At 39.1% G+C, this 22,131-nt stretch overlaps 1 protein-coding gene and 1 long non-coding RNA gene across 6 annotated transcripts in view; one reads left to right on the top strand and one right to left on the bottom strand.

Moving 5' to 3' along the window:
* Positions 1-19,353, top strand: part of FGD3 (FYVE, RhoGEF and PH domain containing 3) — a 115,588-nt gene extending 96,235 nt beyond the window's left edge. For all 5 annotated transcript variants that reach the window (XM_069769893.1, XM_069769894.1, XM_069769897.1 and 2 more), the window contains exons 15-19: positions 705-767; positions 6,820-6,942; positions 8,917-9,069; positions 11,516-11,656; positions 17,941-19,353. In XM_069769893.1, coding sequence (XP_069625994.1) covers positions 705-767; positions 6,820-6,942; positions 8,917-9,069; positions 11,516-11,656; positions 17,941-18,165 — 705 coding nt within the window. In that variant the 3' untranslated portion in view covers positions 18,166-19,353. The remainder of the gene's footprint in view (positions 1-704; positions 768-6,819; positions 6,943-8,916; positions 9,070-11,515; positions 11,657-17,940) is intronic.
* On the bottom strand, positions 7,926-10,286 carry LOC138681827 (uncharacterized). The gene is made up of 2 exons (XR_011322035.1): positions 10,112-10,286; positions 7,926-8,396 (listed from the first exon to the last, which is right to left on the bottom strand). It is a non-coding gene; the product is annotated as an uncharacterized lncRNA (long non-coding RNA).
* Positions 19,354-22,131: the final 2,778 nt, after the last annotated feature.

Raw genomic sequence — 22,131 nt, 5'->3', positions numbered from 1 at the left:
CTTTCAAGTGGAATGAAGCTGGAGTGCAAAAATGCACTGGAGATTTGGATAACCTCAAAACATGAGAAGTTGTCTAATTGGCAAAGTATGATCTATGGGAATAACAGGAGAATTTATCATAAAAAGTCTTAATATTTTGAGAATCCCCTGTAAACTAGAAAACTCCCTGTAAATTAATGGCAGATGAGATGCTTTTCCTTTTAGGATGTAGCCTATGATTTTGGTGTACATAAGCTTGTTATTTGCCCTTTATATGTATTGAATATATAGAGATGCCAGTTTGCATTTATTAAGAGATGTATTGCAATTAAGAAAAACTTAACTGAGTACTATTTGAATGAAGCAAATATTCTTCCTCCTCAGAATCCACTGACTACACAAAGCACTTGCTTGTTTGGCTTGCAGGGCTCAAAGGGAGCGGTGTAATTCAAAACATGGCTGTTTGCTTTCTGCAGTGCTTATGGGGTAGGCACACGCTGCAGCGAAAAGCAGGCTTGGTAATTCAGTGCCATCTGTGAAGTCACCCAATTCATAGTCAACCCAGTATTTGAGGGTGGCTGAGCATGTGTGCAATTGAAGCGTATTCGCAAGCAAATAGCTAAGGGGCTAAAAGCAAATGATGCCACAATTTCTTTTTCAGTGCTTAATATGTTTTAGGAAGAATGACCATGTTGAAATTGTTCTGTGTCATTCTGTGCCCTTAGATAGCAAGCACCAGCTCGGTGGAATCAATGCCAGGAGCAGATAGTGGTGGTGCATTTGGAGGGGTAAGTAATTTGAAGCTAATATTTGGTAGAGCAAGGCAGGGGGCGGGGACTGGTTATATTTCTTTTGCAGCAGAAAAAAAATCAGAGATACTTCAGTATATCGGTTTATATTCTGCTGTCTGTTGCTGCAGCTGTGCTGTCCTTAGTTTCTTGGCTAAGTTACAGCCACAGCTACTTGTAGAGTTGCACCATCAGTGAATTTAAATCCTCCTGTTCCAGATACAGCTGCACATGTGTGTGAACCTAGTTATGGGGAACCTAGCTGGAGGGAAGTTGATTGTTACGTTTGTAGCACTGGGGGGGGGGTGGGGGGTGTTTTTTGTTTTTTTTTTTAAATTCTGATAGGGAGCGACACTGAATGCTTGGGGGGAGGGAGGCAAAGAGAGACAAGGAAATCTGGCTGGTTAATACTGTCATCTTGTGTAACTCAGGATTTCATCTCCAGAACCAAACTTTGCTTAACACTTCTTTCATAGTGTGCTTTTCATGTTTCCGCCAATAGAGGAGGAGATGGTAGTACTTTCATACGGCTCTGGCTTGTAAGTGATTGGCTGCTGCAAAAGCAAAGTATACTTTTAAAGGCATTTTTCATTTTGTTCTGTACAACGTTTGTGACTGCTGCTGAGTCAAACCAGAGGTTTTGAGTCCTTAATAAGGTCTATTTTTTAGCATTCTTATCTCTCCCTTCTAAAATGTCTTCTGAGAATAACAGACTTTCAGGAAATGCCTTAGGGTCAGCTGAGTTTACTGAAAAAAGCCCCAACAGAAAGAAACAACAACAACCAAAAAAACCCTTATCTGCTGAGACATACTATAGGATATTATGTATTAGCATGACCTCTTTAGTAACAAAGGAGCCACTTAGCAGGCTATGCCAGACCTCTGCCCAAACTTGTAGCCTACTGGTAAAGTTTAGAGAGTATCAATGAAAAGCTGTTAAACAAGCCAGCAGCCTGACCTATACAAGCAAGAGCCTGTTAAAAACAAGTGCTTGTAATTAGTGTACTCCTTGCTGTTTATTGTTTGTTCACACTTCGTTTTTTCCCTAAGCAATTTTTTATTTATATGTAGTCAGTTTTGCAATTACTGCCCCTGTTCCTTGAGTTACATGCAGATACTATAGTGAGCTAGCTACTTAATGAAAAAGATGTTTTATACAGTATTAAAAAACAAACAGGTAAAAATTTCTGTTGGTCTTAAGTTTCTTAGGGAAATGTAAATTTTAGTTGTAATTATATTTTAAAAAATTAGATCTTTTTAGTTAATTATATATAGTTGTCAGTGATTTGCATAGTATATCTTGACACATTAAGTAATTTTCCTGAAGTTGTGTATCTAAAGAAAAATTTAATTCCTGAGATAGAAATAAAAATGGAGTTAATAAAAACCACAAAGCTAAAGATATGCAAAATTGTGTAGTATTGATTCTGGGATCTCATTCTGCTGTATTGTAGCAAATGGATAACATCAGCATGAGCAATGAATTCAGATGTTAGCTGCAGCTTTAGAAAATATTAATATTTGATGATGACATCCCTTTAGAAACATCTCAGTGAGTGCATGAGCAAATAAATTCTGTGCTTAACAGCTTCCCCATGCAAACCACTTGGTGGTAGTGGTGGTCAGCAAACTACTGTCTCCTTCCTGTGGTTCTGCTGAGTCTACTGAAGAGTCTGCTGGGTTTTTCTTCAGTGTGACACATTAGCATAACCAGACAGTGAAAACCTACTGCAGGAAGTAAAATCTGCTTGCTGTACAGCATTGTGGTAACTGTTTGCTGCACTGCACTGCTAGCACAGTTTATGCTCAACCTTCTGCTTGCATGAGGAAAGTACAAGCCAGTGGAAGATTGTCTTGCATGTAACCTGGCATGTATGACATTGACATACAGAGAAACAAACTAAATAATTTTGCTGCGTTACAAAGTACAAAATATACAATATAATTTAAATTAATTTCTCACATATATTCAGCATTTCCAGAAGCACCTGCTGATGTTCTGCCCCATTGCGGGTGTCTCCAAAAATGTAATTTGTAAATGGAAAATATGCAGCTGTATAAGCATAATGAGAAGAAAAAGATTTGAAACCCCTATGTTGCTCATACTCTGCCCATATAAGCATCTCATCAAACTGTGTATATTGCATGTACAGCATTGAGACTTAACTAATACCTACTGGCCCAGACAGCATGAAATATATAGCAAGTAATAAATAACAGAACAACAGTCTCCTGAGCCCATTGGTTTTCATGCTGTTCCTACCAGCTCTTCAGTGTTTCTTCCCTGCTTTTCTGAAGCAAATGGAGGCTCCAGTAGTTCACAAATGATGTGATGTCTGCTTTCCTAAGCAGTCCAGCCACAGACCTTCACCTTGAAGTCACTTAGCTCTAGGCATGAGTTGTACCTCTTGCTGGGGTATACGCTCTTCTTCCACCAAAATTTTAAAGTTGGAGGAAACTGTCAAGATTTAGAGACTTAAATGCAGCTGTAGAGTAAAAGTAAATCAGTGGTCAAAACAGCCCAGTCTGAACGAAGTTATTGTAGATACTAGCTCTGAACAAATTTTATGCAAGTGTTTTTCCCTGTTGGACTCACCAGCTTCAAAACAGAGCTGGGTACACCAAGAAAGGTAAGAAATATGACAATTATTCAAGTGCATTAGTATCAAGATATTCCAGTTGAAGCTAGCCCAGCTTCATATTAGACTCCCTCTTAACATACATCAACAGTAAACAACGTAGCTTGTGTAATAAAGGATACAGTTGCAAAGTGACTGTTATTTATCTTGGATGAACAAGGTTTGTGAATTACAATGCACGTCCTTGTTTTCTACAAAACCCTCTCTGTTCAGATGGTGTACAGTTACGAGTATGTGGCGAGGTCAACTTCCTGAGCCATCGCTGGGTGGGATGGGGGGACTGCTCGTGCAGCAACGTCTCATGGCTTTCACAGGGATGGAAAGCAAAAGGCTTCTTAATTCTTTCCCAGTGTCAGCAGTTAAATAACATAACATTGAATAAGTCCTTCTTCTATAATTGCCCTTTGGAATTTGCCAAGTCGTAAAGAAAATACATTTTCATTTTTATTATCTTTTCTACAGCTGCAATAGCAATGTTTCAAACTCTTGTGTTCTCACTGTATTCTTATAATGTTGAGAAATATTATGAAACATGGCTGGTATTCATCAAACACTTAAGGACCTCTTTATACAGGGCCTTTTCTGGTTAGTGAAGTTAGTATTAAATGCTTGTTGTATGCTACAGCACAAGTTAAGATATAATGGTCTAAAATAAAAGCTCAGGCATAACTGTCATAACAAATCTTGCCCAATATAATAACCTTTCTGCTTCCTTTCTTTTGTCAAATATATGGGTCATGTATTTCTGAAAGTGAACACTGTCCAGACTGTTCACATTGAGGAGGAAGTCAAATATGAATCCATTAGAGGAAGTATTCAACTTGAGTCTTATCTGCGTTATAGAAACATGAATGTGGGTGATGATGGATATTCCTATTGAAGTACAAATCAAATTAACCAATCTCCACATGAAGCAGTCCATTCAATTCATGTTAGAGGAACTTCAGCATTTTTCCTATGCAGGCACGTGTAGGTATCAATTGAAAGCCAAAAACTGGTTTTGTTTAGCGTTCGTCAAGATTATCTTCCAGTCACATTTCACAACGCTAAATGGTGCCTTGATTTATGCTCTTGCCATTGCAGTAACACTAGTGAAATTGTTGTTAACATGAGAATCAAAAGGCTTGTTATGCTATATGCAAATTTTAACTATTAAGAAGAGAAAAATGAAATTGACCAGTGAGGAAATGTTCTGATCTAATGACTTAAGGGGAACCCATCCCTAGCCAGTGGAAGGAAAATCTGTCTCCTAAAAAATTAAATAGAATTAGCATCAAAATCAGAGTGAGAAATTGCTGACTTTAGCCAATACATGTGATACAAATAAAAAAGTTACTCTGTAGATTGCTGCTGATCAGTAAAAGCTTTTCGAATTGCCTTAATTGTATGCCTTACTTGGAGGGGTCTCATAGAGCCTGAAAGGAACATTTTTGCCAGTGATTCATCTGAGGCATTGTTCGGTTGGTGTAATTCAACGTCATACTGGTTACATCTGGTTCTTCACAAGAGAAGTGATTCTGCTTATGTGTGGGGGAGGACTTGAATTTGCAGACATTCTGTTTTGCTGAGCAATTAATATGTACATATATGGGGGTATAGTGATTTTCCTGAATGAACAAATCCATATGACTGTGCTTCACCAAGCTGAATTGCAAAATGTCCTATGTACTTGTATACAAGTTTGAAACATTGCTATTGCAACTATAGAAAAGATAATAAAAATTAGAAGATCCAATCCAATTAGAAGTAATTAGTTGTGGTTTTGTTGTGTAATGCCGATACAAGCCAGGGTGGTTTCAGTAGCTCTGCTGAAAGACAATGTGCCTTCCTCTGTAGCCAGGGAATGGCAGGGCAGAGACTCAAGGAGGCTGAAAGATGAAAGAGTGGTGTCAGCTTATAAAATCTGATTTTTATTTTTTTTTAATTGGCCTGAAAACCTGTGTTAGTGACTTCTGCAGGTTAGTCGCAACCTGCATGTTAGTCGTAAGCTGAAAGCTTAGGGCGAAAGGCAGGATTTCCCTAGTGCTGGTGACACCTGTCTGGTGATCCGTGGGCAGCCACTGCTAATTGTAATTGCTGCTGCCTTTCCTTCCATCCCCACATGCCCCCATCTTTGTGTTAAATAGAGGCTTTGAAGAAGGGGAAATTTGTTAAGCCAATTGTTCTCTCTCAAGTGGACTTAAGTTGTGACTTAGTAGGCACATGTGGTTTAAGAGGAAGGGGGGGTTGTCAAGGAGTCCAGAATCTGTGTAACCTACAACGGGCCTGGTCTTCACCTGGTTGATTTTCAGAAAAAATGTAAGATACCTCTGCTCTTTTGATTTAGAGGAAATGTTTCTTCTCCCAGTAGTTTGTTAAATGATTGTGTCAAGCAAACGAAAATGAAGAGAGATATCAAACCTCTTCTCATGAAAGAGTTGTGCTGGAGGAACATGATGCAAGCACATCCTTCGGGCTTGCATCTCCATGCAGATGCTGCCTGGCTGGGGGTGCCCGAGGCTTACCCCCAGGGAGCTGCTGTTCCCTTGCATATAGCCACCCTGACTAGGAGGGAGGAATAGTATTTATTAAAAAAGAAAACAAAACAGGGGGTCCACTTGAAGTTCTATGTGAAGCTGTATTTTGTGAACTGCACGTTGTCACGTTAATGCTCTTCCGTTTATCAGAAAATTGTACAATTGGGTTTACTTATACTGAGTGACTTTGTGTGCCAGCTTAGGTGCTTAGCTTAAGAGGCTAAACTTGCTTGGCTATCAAGACAGCTGATAGAAAGTGTCTTCTGCCAAGAGCAGTTGATAGCAGGTCCCTGGTGTAGGTGTCCCTGTCTTCCTGAGGAGCTTTATGTTTCATCATGGGCTGGGAGGGAGCCTAAGGAAACTCCTAAATTAAGGATTTGAAGTTGAGTGGTGCAAAAATCCACTGCTAGCACCGTTCACTTCTTCAGTCAAGCCATTTTTCCCAAAACCTTCTCATCTCCTCCCCACAAACCGAAGAGCTTACAACGCACTCATGAAGTCAACAACATTTACCTTAACCAAGAGACGTTACAGCAGGAAGGAGGAGATGAGTGCTAGAAGGAAAGCTCTTCTTGAGAAGCCCACGTTGCCAATTCTTCTTCCTCCTTGCCAACAAATGGTGAGATGAGGTCGCTCAGTGGCAGTAAGGGCACAAGTGGGCAGAGAGTGACTTGAGGAATTGACTTAGCAATCTCAGATCACATGATGCCACACCAGAAACACCCAGTGGCTGAGCCAGCCATCCAGCTATAGGTCATCAGCAGAGTTGATGTGAATTCTTTTCTAAAATGGTGTGAAACCCAAAGAGCATCTTTGTCAGTAGGAGAACTCCATGAATTGTTTTGCGATTTTTTTTTTTTTTTTTTAAATATCACATAATTGTACTTTTCATTTCAGAGTGATTCCTGTAGGAAATCTTCCAAATCTAAGCGAGACAAGGAGAAACAGGCTTGCAAGAGCTGCAGCGAAAGCTTTAACTCCATTACTAAAAGGCGGCACCACTGTAAGCAGTGTGGGGCAGTAAGTATCAGAATGTACTGAGCTTTTTCATTTCTTCTGCAGAGACCATTGAAGAGAATTTTTTATTTTTTCAGTGCAGGAACTAAAAGATGTTCTGGTTCATGGCAGATCATTGACAGAGCAGATCTTCCCACTTGCTTTACTCCCTGGGAATCGGGGGAAAAAAGAGCAAAACTGTGGTGCAAGGGGCCTAGTCTGTGCTGGTTTAAAGGCAAATACAGTGACTCAGTGGATGAAAAGAAAGGTAGTGCCTACCCTGGGGATGTGCATGTATCCGGGGAGGGAGTTGTCCCCTGTATTTTATTTGCAGAAACAGAATGGCCTTCTGGCAGCCTTACTTCACACAGCAGCTCTTTCCAGGATGAACAACTGAACGTGCTATATTAAAGATAGATGGGTTCTTCTTTCCCTAAAGCAGACGTCAAGAATTGCTTGTGCCAAAGTTGTTTCCTCCTGCTTGAAAAGTCAAAAAAAATCAGTCCTGGAGATTCAAGGCCGAGTTACTGAAGGCACTTAGCCACCCTTCCCCAGTGCCATTCAATGACAGCTTAATTCTCAGGGTTTTTTTCCGAAAATCACAACCACAGCCAAGATGAGATTGATGTCTGTAATATGACTTGAAACCTGCCTTCTGTGACTTGTGTTTCATGGTTCAGTGTTCCTAGTGTAACTAGGAGAGAATAATGTTATTTAAATACCATTATTCATTTGAAGTGGAGATAAATTTTCAGCTGAAGAGAGACCTAAATGTATAGTTAAGACGTTTAAAGAAACCTCAGTCTCAGCAATTGAAATAAAATTACTGTGGAGGAGACACTTTTGCACTGGAGTTGGGGTTTTCAGCCTTCCGGGTTTGTTTTCATTAATAATTACTAAAATAATGAAATACATTTCTGGAGGTTTAAAATGTTCCATTGCAAAGCTCAGGATTATTAAAGAAATGAAATAATAGCTTTCCCCCATGCACAGAGAGATAACAACAATCACATTATTAATAATTTATTGTTAAACAGTTGTCAGTTATGTGATGTTTTGTGATGTGGCAATAGCATTCAAATTAAAGAAATCTCAAGGAAAGACTGTCATGTTTCTAAAAATGCTAGCTTGTTTTTTGTTTATATAGCTTGGCAGAATGGTGCTTCACTTGCTGAATTAAGGCAGTTACCTTCATACAGTAATTAACGTCTTGCAGTGAAGCATATGATAACATATACTTGTACCTGAAGGGTGTTTGTGGTGTATTATTGTAGAGTAAATACAGAATGGATGTTGAGTCGGGCTGACTGTCCCTGCCTTGCACCCCAGGGGACAGTTTCTCTCCCTGGAGCAGCTGTGCAACAGCAAGTGGTAGAGTCAGATTTTAAGTGTGAAAACAGGTTCCAGAGCTGCAGATCCATCACTCTTCACAAGCGCCGGTTTCATGGGACTGCCGTGTCATTGTGTGCTCCTGGCAGCTAAGGAAAGGAATCAAAAGTTGTTAATTTGGCAATTAGTTTTTAATGGATAATATATTGGACTATGGTCTTAAAATGGTCAGTGATTTTTTGATTCCTCAGTTCTATCATGCTGAACTGCCTAATTGATGAGGAAGCATCAGCCACCTTTACTGTGAAAATCAGACCTTCCTAGACTATTTTGTGATTGGCATTAAAAAGCACTAATTGCTTTGTCAGCCCAAGCCCTTTTTGACTCATAAAGGCTTATAAGAAAAGCAAACTTGCATGATGTTAATCATAAAGTATTTCCCAAAAGGCATATGTTTTCTTTAATTAGGTATATTGGTACACAGCATGGGATCACAAAAACATTAATAATTAATGAAGGTAAATAAAGTAAATATTATATTGGTCACTCTGTCTTACGCTTACATTAGTTTTCTGGATTTTACTTTAATAACAAGCGTTCTGTAAGTCACTCTTTGGAGAAGGGTTATGTTTTAATGATGGCTAATAAAGCACCGTCTTTCTGATACAGGTGATCTGTGCAAAATGCTCTGAGTTTAAACCACTTGCAGATAACAGCCGTCATAATCGAGTGTGTAAAGAGTGTTTTCTGCAGTTACCAGCAAGCCCATGCAGCCCTGGAGTGGAAGCAGTCGGAGAACAAAAGAAAAGACTAGCTGCAGAGGTACAGTATTTAGCTAAGAAACTTTTGGGGTGTTAGCTGCCATTGTGAGTCCTTTTTCTTTTTTTTTTTAAATGTATTTATTGAAAACAATTAAAATTGTTTAGTTACCTTTTTTCCCCCACCATGATATTTGACCCTCTGGCCTAAAACTTGTATTGAATGTGCATGCAGCCTGAATGCTGTTTGTAAATGGTGAGCGTTCATCGTAGGATGCTGATCATACAGGGATGCACACAGGTTTTGCAGCTAAGCTTCAGCTTTCAAAGTAACAAAAAAGAGGAAAAACCTCTGGTTTCTCTTTATTATGATGCATTTCCAGTCTTGAGTTGTGCACAGTAACTATTGACAAAACAAGATTTGTTTTTTCTCTTTTAACTCCATATAGAAGATACTTTTGCACTCCTTATTTCACATCCTGTCAAAATATCACTGAAACAAATTTTTTTCTTAGTTGATCATTCAAAAGCATGGCATCCTTCTGAAAGACTATCAGGATTCACTGAAACTTTCTCAAACCTGCTATAATGCAAACTCTTTTCTCCAAGATGTGACTTCCACAAATTATACTGTGTAAACTACTGCTTCACAATTGCCACAGATGTCACCAAGCTTTATACCATAATAGCGGCACATCCTACCCTTTTTTTTACAAGAACAAGAAACATGTTGGCAAACTGATTTGTTTTATCCTCACCCACAACAACTGAACCTTCTCTTGCCAATGCTTTTTTTAGACTATGGGCAGAGCTGTGAGTACCATTACATGCCATGCTTTTCATGGGCCACCTTGAAGAAAAGTTTTTTATTTATTTTACCTGTGAAATACAGCCAGAAGTCACTGCATATGTAAAAGAGGACATTCATCTCAATTGAAAGTGGACCCACAGGGACATCAGATTCTTGAAAGACGCACTAACACACTGAGAACTTAACTTCATTGAAAACCATCCTTCCCCCTGATATGCTGACCTACACCGTCCTGCTTTGAACACTGCATGGAAAATTGGGGAACAATTGCAGCCTATACTGGAAAACATCTTACCTTGAAAAACATCTTTCTGGAAGCCACCTCTCAGAGCCATCAGACTGCTTCCCAGCCTTGTTATACTCCTCATCAGAACCAAACTACATGGAAAAGAGCTAGACTCTGAGCAAGAAACATATCCAGAGCTCCTGTGACAAATGCTTCCTCAAATAGTAGTCTTAGATCCTGCCCCGCTCTGCTTCCCAGCATGTCATATTTCTTTCCAGGCTACTAAATGTAGCTACACAAGTAAAATTACACCAGCACAGTGTCCCAGAGTGAACTCTGCTGCTCAGGTTCTTTGTCAGCTTTGTACCCAAATGCATCCAGAGTCTCAGACGTACAAAGTGGGGTAAAGCTACAAATGCACATTGCCCTTCCCTGAACTACCACACCTGCAGACCGCAGAGAAGATTCTGGATCCGGAGCTTGATACCATCAAAATCTTCAGATATACACTACAGCTATGCCTACAGATGATGAGCGCTTAATATGCATCAGTATAGTCTGTGGTATCTCATGATAAACTTTCTAGCACTGTTTCAGCAGAGCTGTTTGCCAGTAAAGTGAAAACCTACACCTACCCAGCCGAGAGCTCCATTAATCTGAAAAGCCAAAAAGCAAACCAGTGAAATGTGACCTATGGCTTTACTTTAGAAAGCAGATTACAGCAGAAAGCTGTAAAAACCCAAGGAAAAGAGCCATTTTTCCCTCATATGCTCAGGCTCCTAGCCTTCTGCTAAATCTTCAAAGAATCAGGTAAAATGCAAGAAAGTAGGTTTATAAAAAGATCGGAGCCAGTCTTTTTCTTTCCCTCCTATTTACATTAAACTTTCTTAACCAGCTTAGTAGCAGCTGAGGAGATTGCCACTTTACAGATGTTATTAGCAGATGCCAGAAAACCCCTGGAGACTTTGGTGCAAAGTCTAATGTGAACAGGAATTTTGTTTTTCTTTGCTTTCTATCAGAAGACTAAAATTTCTTTGAATCTTTTTTTGCCCTAGTGCTCTCTTGATCTGGCTCACATCTCTCTGCATCTGTGCACAAGAGTGTCTGTTAATACACCTTCTGCATTAATTTGAAATCATCTCCCAGCCTACTTTGCTAAGCAAGAAACTAGCTGCATCATCTTAATTACCATTCTCAATTTTTTTGGTGGAAGTGGAATTTAACTGCATGTCTGCTGGTAACAGTAGTTCAGCATCTGCCTCTATTACATGGAATTGTGCTATTTCTTGATGGTATATAATAATGATTAAACTTTTGTTCAGTTATGGGCTATCCAGCGTTTACCCTACAGTATTATTGGACTCTGGACAACTTATATTAAGTATGTTTTATACTTAATTCTAAGTATTTTGCTTGTGTAAGCATCAATGGAAACAGCTTTTTTTTTCTTTTTTTTTTTTTTCCTTCATCCAGAAGCAAAGCATCTTAGCAGCTGAAAACAGCCTCTTCAGCAGCTACCTCCAGTTCCTTGAAAAAGGGAAGACTTGGTACAAAATGTGGGTGACCATCCCCAAGACTGAACCTCTTGTTCTGTATCTGCAAGGAAGTAGCCAGGTAAAATGGCATTTATGAGGGTTAACACACCACAAAAAAAAGGAAAAAAAAAGCGTAAGTTTAAATATGTCAAGCTGAGAAATAGGTCAAAGGATTTGGCTTGGTTTCAACAACAAAAATGAACTTTGTCTTCTGAATATAGCACAAAGCCTCAGAGATTTCAGATTTCCTTGTTATCTGTAGTTACTGCTGATATGGTTCTGAGCAAATGTTTAAGCTCATAGCTTTTCTTTTCCATTTTTTAATGAAAAAAGACAAAACAAGGATAACTTCGTTATGTTTTGCTTTTTTTAGAGGTTTCAGACAGGTATATTCAAAGGTTTTTTTACCCCGTCATTAGGGAAAACACTTCCTTGTAAAATGTATAGAGCTGTGAAGCAGTCTGAATATTGCAATTGCTGGTTCAAGCGTTTAGTTTTTTTTAAACCTAGTTCTGGGTTGAGAGGGTGGAGAATTTGTAGAGATGTAGATGTTCTTCATGTCCAAAAATGGACTGTGTTTGGTAAAGCTCCTTGTCGTAGCATGTGATTTTATCTTTACTTGAAATAATTACTCTGGTAAGTTTTTGTTGGTTTTTTTTTAAGTGTGCTGTTGAAGCATTTGTGTGTAATGAAAGTCAAGTGATAGAAATATCTATATCCAAGATAGAATATCCAAAATAGAAATATCAGTTATGCTTCCGGAGTACTGAAGATAAAGAATGACAATTCTGAAATGACATCCCCTATGTCTGGTTTTGTACATGGCATTTGACACGTTTATATAGAGCTTTGTTTTATCTCCTGGGTGGAATGGAAGAAGAAGTGGGTCCAAATTCAGCCTGCTATTACCCTGCTATAATTGTAGTGGTATGAAGGGTTTGCTTTTTATTAGTGTCAGTTTGTACGGCTGTAGCTAGGAACAGTCTGGGAACTAAATATTACCTATGGTTTTATAAAGCTATTCAAAGTAAAGCTTACCCCATAGCAAATGTTCAATAAGAAGTACGTGTTGTCCTTAGAAGTGTGTTTGGTTTGCTGCTTGTCAGCAAGAACACCTCTGATTTTAAACAACTGTGTGTAATGTTTGAAGCATAGTGCTTGAGAGACTGAAAGCTTGAATTTGGAGCTCCAGACACAGCCCACTTGGCTTTGTCTGGGATTCAAACCCCACACTGGGTAAGCTTCCAATTCGTCCCACGGGCAGCTAGCTGCCTGGCTTCCCTCCTAGTCAACAGGAGATGCATGACTGAAATTACAAGTTCAAAAAGCAAACGGCCTCAGACAAAGCACTAAAATGAATGCAACAAACCCAATCTTTAGATCTCTCTGGAGCCAGAGTCTGGGAAAAGGAAAAAAGCTTTAAAAAGCAAAGCAGAAAGAATGGCTTCACTGCCTAATGTTTCAACTGATGTGAAAGCTGTGCCTCAGCGAAGGACCAGCACAAGCTGTGTATCCCATACAAACCAAGCCAGAGTGTCTCACACAGGCAAGCTTGGGGAAGGAGAGTGAGAATAGAGGGAGAGAGGTCTAAATTCTTTGGCCTTTCTCACCCAGGAGCAACATATGTCGCCTAAAAGATGAGTGGAATGAGGAGTTGAGAGGAAGCAACGTCCCTTACATGGTATGACCTAGAAAGAGAGTTTCTCCTAGTGCCCAACTGACTGTTGCAGAACAGCGCAAATACTAACTCATGGGACATAAATCAGCTGTATTTAGTGCACAGCAGAATGATGCTCTATTGTCCAGGCCCACTCCTGACAGTCGTGCAAAGCCAGGGTTGGGTTGGAAGCTGAAGGAGCTTCTGTGCTTCAGATGCTACGTTCTTTGCTCCATGCCCTGCCAAATTTGATCTTGAGCCTCTATTGATATCATTAGTAAGATCCTATTTTTTAGGGGAAAAGGGTGCCTTTGACACTGGTTGTCGATTTTATGACAGTTAAATTTAGTGATTAGTGTCCTCAACTATTTCAGGTGTGAGAGAAATCTCCAAATAAAGCGTAGAGAAAGCATACAGGACAAGGTTGATCTATCTTACATTCAATAACCAAGCCAGGATTTACTATCAGGAATCACCAGTTGCAGGCTGAGACTATAAACAACAGAAATGAGTCCCTTCTTCAAGGGCCTACCATTCCCACTCGTATATTTTCTTCAATTTGCATCCAACTGAAGGAAAAAATTACAAAGCAAATCCCATTCCTTGATATTAACCCAACTTTCTTGTTAGTTCTGGTTTACATAGTATACACTAGACTTCTGAGAAGAATCTTTTCCAGAGCTGCTTTCGTGGTGGCTGAGTGTCTGGAACCAGTTGGGAACCACTCACGTGCTTGAATGTTGTTTTCCCAGGTGTTGTTTCATTTTGTACAACAACCTCAATACACCTCACAAGCCTCTTTAAGCCTGCAAAGATGCATTTCAGTGCCTAAAAAAAGAGCTGCCATTTGGGAATAATATTGCCAACAGTGTTATTAAAGGTCTTGAAACACAGACCAAGTGAAGCATGACTGCAGGAGTTTGAAAGTTGGGGGATTATTTTTAAAAAGAACAGAAAGAATAGCTGCCTCTTGGGAAGAAGGAGTAAACCCAGCTGAATCTGGAGCTTCTGATACTTTAAAAGCCCTGACAGCTTTCGTCCTCTGCACCCCCAGCCCTCACACCGAAGAAGGGATGCCAGTGCAGATGGAAATACGACTCACAGGCTTTAAAATAGCAATAAAACTGCTCTTTTGCTTTAGATCCTTGTTCCGGGAGAATGAATTAATCCCCTGAGTGTTCACGGTTTAAGTCTTGCATGAGGTTTATGCATGAGGATAAAATTCACAGCTTACTTAGGTATGGAAATCATGCCAATTTTGTCTGTCCTCAAACTGAGACAGAATTTGTGCAGCTGTTTGTCATGTTTATCTGAGTGGAATTATAGGAGTTTACTTATAAGCAAAGACCACCTCAAGCTTAAGGATCAGCAGTTTTATAGAAATTATTAGTCTGTCTTTCCAAGGGCTCCACCTAGAGCTTCTGCCCCCATTGGCCTTGTAAAATGTGCAGCTACCTCCACAGCTCTGACATTAACATACACCTGATTAAGAAATACAGAATTAAGGAGTTCCAGCTAGCTGGAGAAGTATTGAGTTTTGGAGAAATACAGAGGGTAAATCTAGTGTAGTGAGAGCTAGTGTATATAATAATTACTAGGTTTGATCCAAGAGAAAATTTTGCTTTATAAATTCTGAAGAAAAATCTTTTATTCATCATGTAAATGCATTTTACTCCTAGAAAATAAGGGAGTAGCTGAGTTTGGAGTTGAGCTCAGGGTTTTAGAGAAGTACTTTTGTGGCTTGTCTGTTGACCCTGTTTGGGTGAAGCTTTAATTGGCTCTGCAGAAAACTCTGCCTGTCCCTTTTCATGGTCCTTGCATCTTGGCACTCCATCGTATCACGGGAGTCTCTCAATGGTTTGTGCAAGGTTGGGATTAGATCATAAGTGGGTAGAGAGTGGAGTTTGGGTGGAAAAAACAGGGATTTTCTAAGCCTACTCAAAAGTAGGAGGGGAAAATGATAGTGGTCCATCAGTGGGTAACTGTTCTTCTGTGTAATTGTGTAAGAGAGCTTGAACACTGCCAAGAGATGTGCAGTGCGAGAGAGATGTCTATACGGAGGGGTGCATGAAATAGAACTGCCTGTATGGTGGAACTGAGCTATCCGTTCCCAAATCTTAAACCCTGGGTGTGGTAATGGCTGTAATAGAGCAATAAATAAATGCTTCTGTAGTTACCTAGATAAATAATGCATTAGTATTATGCTGCTTAGAGTCAGGATGAGTGCGCAATGCTTGTGATTACTGACAGCATTACACATCCAGTAGACTTTTGTGTATCACTCACTATCTCACGGAAATGATTGAAATCAAGCAAACCTCTTCTCAGCACTGGGTAGTTTGGTTTGATAAACTGCTGATATCAAGCAACCCTAGTATGTTGCATACAGAAATATTTTAAAATACCAAACAGTTCAACCAGCCAAATCCAGTAGGCTCTTAAAAACAGAATATGAAATTTTTCTCTCTGTGAGGCCTGTAAATCCTACTTACGTGCGCAGTGTAGGGCCCAAATTCCTTGTGTGTGCGGAATAGGCCCTGGGTTTGCTGGACTCCAGGTAGGAGGGGAAGGGCTCAGTGGCAGAGGAAATGCAGAGATGCTCGTGGCCCCGCAGAACGATCCGCTTCTGGTGTGTGGTATGACTCGAGGATGAATGCTTCACCTTTATCTGTTAGTAGCACAGCTTTTCAGAGATAATTTAAATCCCTTCCTTTTGGATCAGGCAGGTACAGAGAAAGTGGCAAAGGCATCATATTAAGAAAAGGGAGGAAGCAAGACCAAAGGCAGTCTGCTTAATTTGCCTGTGTCTGCATATGTTGGGTAGGTGTAACATGTACAATTCAAACATCAATTTGCTCTTACGCTGCACTTCTTGGCTACAAACAATACCATTTTTCATTGTCATGGGCAGCCTCCAATTTTACATGTGACAAGTCTTAGTGTCTATTTTTCTAAAACAAGATCAGTGAAGCAGGCATGGTTGAACTTGCATGTGCTGTTGTGCATTTTGTGTTCATCAGTCCCATATTTGCTTGCTTTGGCACTGCCTCGTATGCAGGTCTAGAGCTACTCTGTACATGCCAGTTCAAACTTCTGCATGTGCAAGACCTCCCTGTTTATATGGATGTGGCTGTGGTGTCAGGATCTGGAAATTGTGTGCTGCTTTTAAGACAACTACTTACACTCATCAAATAGGAGCTGAATTCTTTAGTGTTTGACCTAAAGCTGCTGTAAATCTCCTTGAATAGTCCTTGGTCGTCTTGAGTAGTGCTGCATTTTTGCATAACAATAGCAAGTAGTAGATTAATAAATCAGGAAGCCTGTATTGATTTAGTAAACGTCTAGGCACATTTTTAACTGTGTATTTTTTGCCCCTTTAGTTAATGTATTTGTTTGCATTGATGTGAGGCACTTCTGAAACTTGAATTACTTTAGTCTAAGTGTTAGAAAAATAATTTTTTTGCCATTGTTCTCAGAGGCGCGGTCCCCTTGCAGATTTACTAAGTCATCTGCGTTCAGTATGCGGTGACAAAAGAATGACTTTGCCACGTCTTTGTAGGATGCCTTGTTAGCTTTGGTATGAGGCTGCTACACAAGTAGCTGCTACAAGAGGCAACAGCTTCTTACAGGTGCTCGATGCCTGTGTGGTTTAGACTTCAGTTTGAAGCCTTTGAAAATGCTTTGCTGGCACCAGTTGAAACGAGTTGCTTGGTCATGGCACACCCTGCCTTGCCAAAGTACACCTTTCCTGAGAGCTTAGTAGAGGAGTTGGTTGGTGCTCAAGATGTGACTGTTAGAGAGCTGTATCACTCCTTAGATGTGTGAATTAATCTGGCCTTCAAAGGATGTTCAAGAATCTGAGCTTTGACTTCCTTGACAACTCTGAAAGGCGTCATAAATAACCCAAGACCTTCTGAGAAGATTCACTGATAGATTTAAAGTCTGAAATTCTCTTTTATTTCAAAGTGGTCTTCCCTGGTAGTTAGTTATCTCAGTGCCCAGCTCTGCTTATTTGTCTGCTTTTAACCAATCTTACAAATATCCTGTGAGGTTCAAAAGAGGCTACACCAAACTGTTCTCAGCTGGATCTGATTGCCTGTACCTAATGCAAAGGGGTTTTTTGTAAAAGACAACATGCATTAAGTTATGTGAAATTATATGAAAATCCCCAGCCATGCCACTGCTGGATCTGTATTCTTACTGTGAAAGGGAATCTGTTGAAGAATAAAGCACCAATAAGTCATTGCCTTTTATTGTTTTAAGTTAAGCAGTCGATATTGCATCTTCTCTTTTTTCTATGCTACAGTACTGAATGAGGAGCCGAATGCACGTGTACTCCAGAACTGTGTTCATATGCTTATTTAAGAGTGTGCGTATGTGCTTGCTCTGTGGGCAGGGATGGCAGGCTGTGTCTCTAGCACGGAGGGGTTGTCAGCCGGCAGCACACACTGAGACACTCCAGTTTGGTGGGAGTTGTGGCGTAGCTGCCTAGCCTGAGCGTGTGCCTGGTGACCACGTCTCGGGTGTAGGGTAATGCATCTCCAATCACATCTTACTACTTCAAAGTGAGTTTTAAACTCTTTGAAGCAGGCGTTTCTTTAATCCCACTGAGAGAAAATCTTTCTTCCCTACTCAGTATACCCCCACTCCTCCCATTTCAAATACCATTTGTTGCTGAATTTTTACATTTGTTCTTTCTTCTTTAGGATGGACGGAGCCCACGTCCTATTCCTCTACCTGGATATGAAGTCAGTTTACCAGGTTCTGGTGAGAAATTTGAAGTGAAGCATGTTTTTAAGCTTTGCCAGTCCCAGCAAACTCTATATTTCAGTGCAGAAGATGAAGAACTGCAGATGAAATGGATGGAAATTCTCACCAAAGCAGCCAAAGGGGAAACTGAAGATACAGCTGAAGGGCTCAGCAACCCATAGAGCAAGTTCCATTTAGTTTCTTTCCTACATGCTATAAATCATCACTTGAATTTGGTATTCATGGCACTTTGGAATCTGTATGGCTTTATATTTTCATGTGTCTGCATAGGAAATTCAGTGGTTTCTCTCCTTTTATTGTACATTTCTCACGTACAGTAGTTACCTGGCATATATTATGTTAAAGGAAAAGGTAGTTGTAGTTGGTGGTGGTGTCGATGCTGGTTTTAAAACAAAAGACAAGGAGAAAAGCATTAATTATAACAAAGGTAATGGAAAACCATTCGTCTCTTGTTTTCCTAAATGTATATTTTCCAGTCCTTTTGATTGCTGTTCAGTGCAGGATGTGTATAGTCTGTGATTAGTTCTATAAATGCTGCCTTTTAAGTTAAATGTTGTAAAGGCTTGTGCTGGCCACTGACATTCCATTCTCTGTCCTCTCCTTCCTGGTAAAAGGTCTTTGTGAAGTGTGAGCAATGTACTGAGTATTTTCCCTTTGCTAAAACTATGTCTCTGCTATTTTGAGATGACCTGTTCACAAGACAAATACTGTAGAAGGGACTTCTAAAAATGACTGCAAACTGTGCAGAAAATAACATTAAGAAGCCTCATTGATTTTAAACATTTATAATATTGTTTTGTTTTCTTTTGAAACCAATACCTTCCTTCCTTCTATTTGAACCCATTTTGATGTAAGTGAACAAATGTTTTATACTGCAAACTGGGTTATGATCAATAAACAAGAACATTTTTAGTACACACAGTACAAAAAGGTGACTTTTTTGTTGTATTGGTTAATTTAAAAGTGACCTAGGATTTATTTATATAATTTGTAAATAATGTTTCATAAGTATTTTAAGAATTTTTAAAGGATCTCAGCTAATTAACAGGATTTAGCACATAGATTAAGAGATATTTGTATGAACTGAATTTGTAATTTAATTTTCCTGTTCACCTGTATTTGTCTTATTTTCAAACTTAAGTGCTTATCTATTTAAATAAAAATTCATGCAGTTAACTCCTGAGCCAGATTTCCAAGGCACAGCAAGCTTTAGGTCAACATTTAATATAGGTTTTAAAAAAACAAACAAAAAAACAGAACAAACAAACAAAAAAAAGGCATGTCTGTTCCTAGTGGTAGTAAGCATGTAGTACTGATAAAAATGAAATAAAATCTGTCACAGTACTGTATTTTTAAATGGTTTGGTTTAACTTTTGTTTCCTCTTCAGCCTTCTACATTTTCTGATATTGGTAGAAAGAAAGAGCTACTCCATACAGCCAGAGTTTGTTAGGATTGTTGAAAATTAGTGATCTGCATCAGTGAGTATTTTTCTTACCTGCAGAAAAGGATTTGGTTTTTTCCTTGTTTGGGGTTTGTTGGGTTTTTTTACTTTGGTATAATAAATCATATACCTGAAGTCCATGATGCTAAAAATTAGAAGCCATGTATTTAAGCAGCTACTGGTAAAATTTCATGAGACTTGCATCTTCCCTCTTCTCCCTACCCACCCCCTCCAATCAGTTAGCATGAAAAAGGTTTCTTGCAGAGTAATTTTTATCAATAGTTCGTGAAAAGGAATTGTTTTCTGTACGTGTTATTTCCTCTCTCAAGCTTCCCTGAAAATGTGATTATGTAGAATGCTTGCCTTGAAAATTTACTTATTTTGTAATATTTCTGGTTTGGGGGTTTGGGTTTTTTTGGTTGTGGGTTTGGGTTTTGGGGTTTTTTTTGGTTTGGGTTGTTTTTTCCTTTATTATTCCACTTGCTTCGTTCTTTTTCTTTGTTACCAAGAGAGTAATGGGAAGGGAGAATGGTAAACCAAAACAAAATCAATGCATCTTAATACATTTTTCATTTGCTATTTTTATTAACCAAGAAAAAAAATTTAGCACGTTTTTTGCAATTTTTCTCCCATTTTGTTCTTTTTTTATAACTAAGTATGTCAAAATACACATCTAATGATTTTATATTCCTCAGTTCACCTTCTTTAAAAAAAAAAAAAAAAAAAAAAATATTTGTAGTGTACCTGCAACGTTAACATCCCAGAGCTCTGCTCTTGTTTGATACACCGTGAAAATGCTCAGCCTAGAGACTAAAATGAAACAGCTGATGGTGTTACAGATTGGGATCTCATTCCCTCAGTCATCGTCAGCAATATGACTGTTGTCCAGATCAGTGGTACTTCTCCAATAGACAGTTATCTTCTTTCAAAGCCTGATTTAGCTCCTGGTGAAGCTGAAGGAACAGTCTCTGTGGACCACAGTTGAAGCTGCATTGTACTGGAGTGAGCTAACTCTCATCATTTTTGAGACATTATTCAGGCTTTGGATTATTCTTTCCTGTTCTTGGGACACATGTGTGTCATTTACATAAATGAACTCAGTGGTATGAAGGTTGAGAACATGATCCTGGGAGACGAATCTTTGAAAGCATCTGAATGCACATCTTTTAAGAATGCAGGGAATAATCACTCCAGACTTCCCTGAATACTGGTTAATTCATGTATCCTGCCACGTCAAGGAAATAAGCTGCTTTTTTCTTTTTTTCTTTTTTTCTTTTTTTTTTTTAACCTTATGAACACAAAAGGCGGCCTGAGGTGATGGCATCTAGTTCACATGATGATGAACAGACATGCCAAAATTGCAGTCAGCTAAGCCAAACAGGGGTCCCCGAGCTTCCAAAATCTGCATTCTCCCCATTTAGTTTTATAGCTGTGCAGTCAAATTCTAAACCTCAGTTTGTCCCCGGCTGGCAAATAGATGGGGCTTGGGAGTGCCCTGGGGAAAGCATCAGTAACTGTTCCCTCTCATGCAATGCTCTTCTCTGGGCACGTGGGTTTGATTACTGTCAGAATCAGGGTGCTGGTTACATGAAACTGTAGTCAGCCTCATTCTTATTTTCTGTTGATGAAACCAGAATATTTTATTTAAATGACCTGCTGAATGAAGAGTTGCTACTGAGAGACTCACGATATTGGTCAGTGGGATGAGGGAGATGGTGATCAGTCTTTAGTGTTGGAAAGCAAAAGATCCTGCAAAGACAGATACGTATGCTTAACTTGGTGGAATATCTCCATTGCTGTCTAGAGCACAATGTAAAGCATGTATAAAAACCTATGCAGTATTGGGACTAGCATAAGAAACAATTCAAATAAACTTTATAGGCATTTGGCTATATAGAGCTTACTTCTTAGTTTTAACCTTCACTTTTTGTACTATCATTTCTGTCTGTAATATCTTACAGATCTATTAGATGTGTACTTACTCCCACAAATAATTGCATATGTGAAAGAGGGGAAATTTTACTGTGTTTTAGCTATTGTATTCATATAGAACAGATTAATACAGTGCAGAAACCTCCCAACGCTTTCTCTGATCATTGCATGGGTTTTCTAGTGAATTTGCATAGTTTTTGAAAATAACATGTCAGTTCAGACCAACTTCTTCTACACAAATGGATTTTTCATGAACCCAGAGTTGTATCTAGCGTATTTGTCTCCAAGAGCCACAAGAAATATCAAGAAAGGTTTCTTATGTCTACGAAGTTTTGTTGCTCCAGTTGTCCTTCCAGTAAATCAGTTACTTGAATGGCTCAATCATATGTAACAGTAGCTCAGAGGAGGGCAAGATAAATGTCAGGATTTTTTTTGAATGGTTTAGGAAAGGAGAAGGAGACGATCTCTTGCTTCTTGTACAGGACACTGGATTTCCAGCATTTTGGCTGTTAATGGAAAAGAACTTATGTCAAATGATAAAGCTAAAAGTGTTACTTTATTCTGAAAAACTATGTTACATTGGTTTTCGATCCAGCTCCGAAATTACTAGAATATCTTCCTACATTTATTTGGTTTGTTCAAAAAAAAATAAGTAAGTCATCAGTTTAACAGGCATTTATAAAGGCACAAAGTGAGCTCCAAGACATGAAGAGATAAATATTACCTTTTAGTAGATCTTATTCGTACAAAAGG

The sequence above is a fragment of the Haliaeetus albicilla genome, chromosome 24 (genome assembly GCF_947461875.1).
Source record: "Haliaeetus albicilla chromosome 24, bHalAlb1.1, whole genome shotgun sequence".
Taxonomy (NCBI): Eukaryota; Metazoa; Chordata; class Aves; order Accipitriformes; family Accipitridae; genus Haliaeetus; species Haliaeetus albicilla.
Note: the sequence above shows the minus strand (reverse complement) of the source record. Positions and strands in the feature narration are given on the sequence as shown.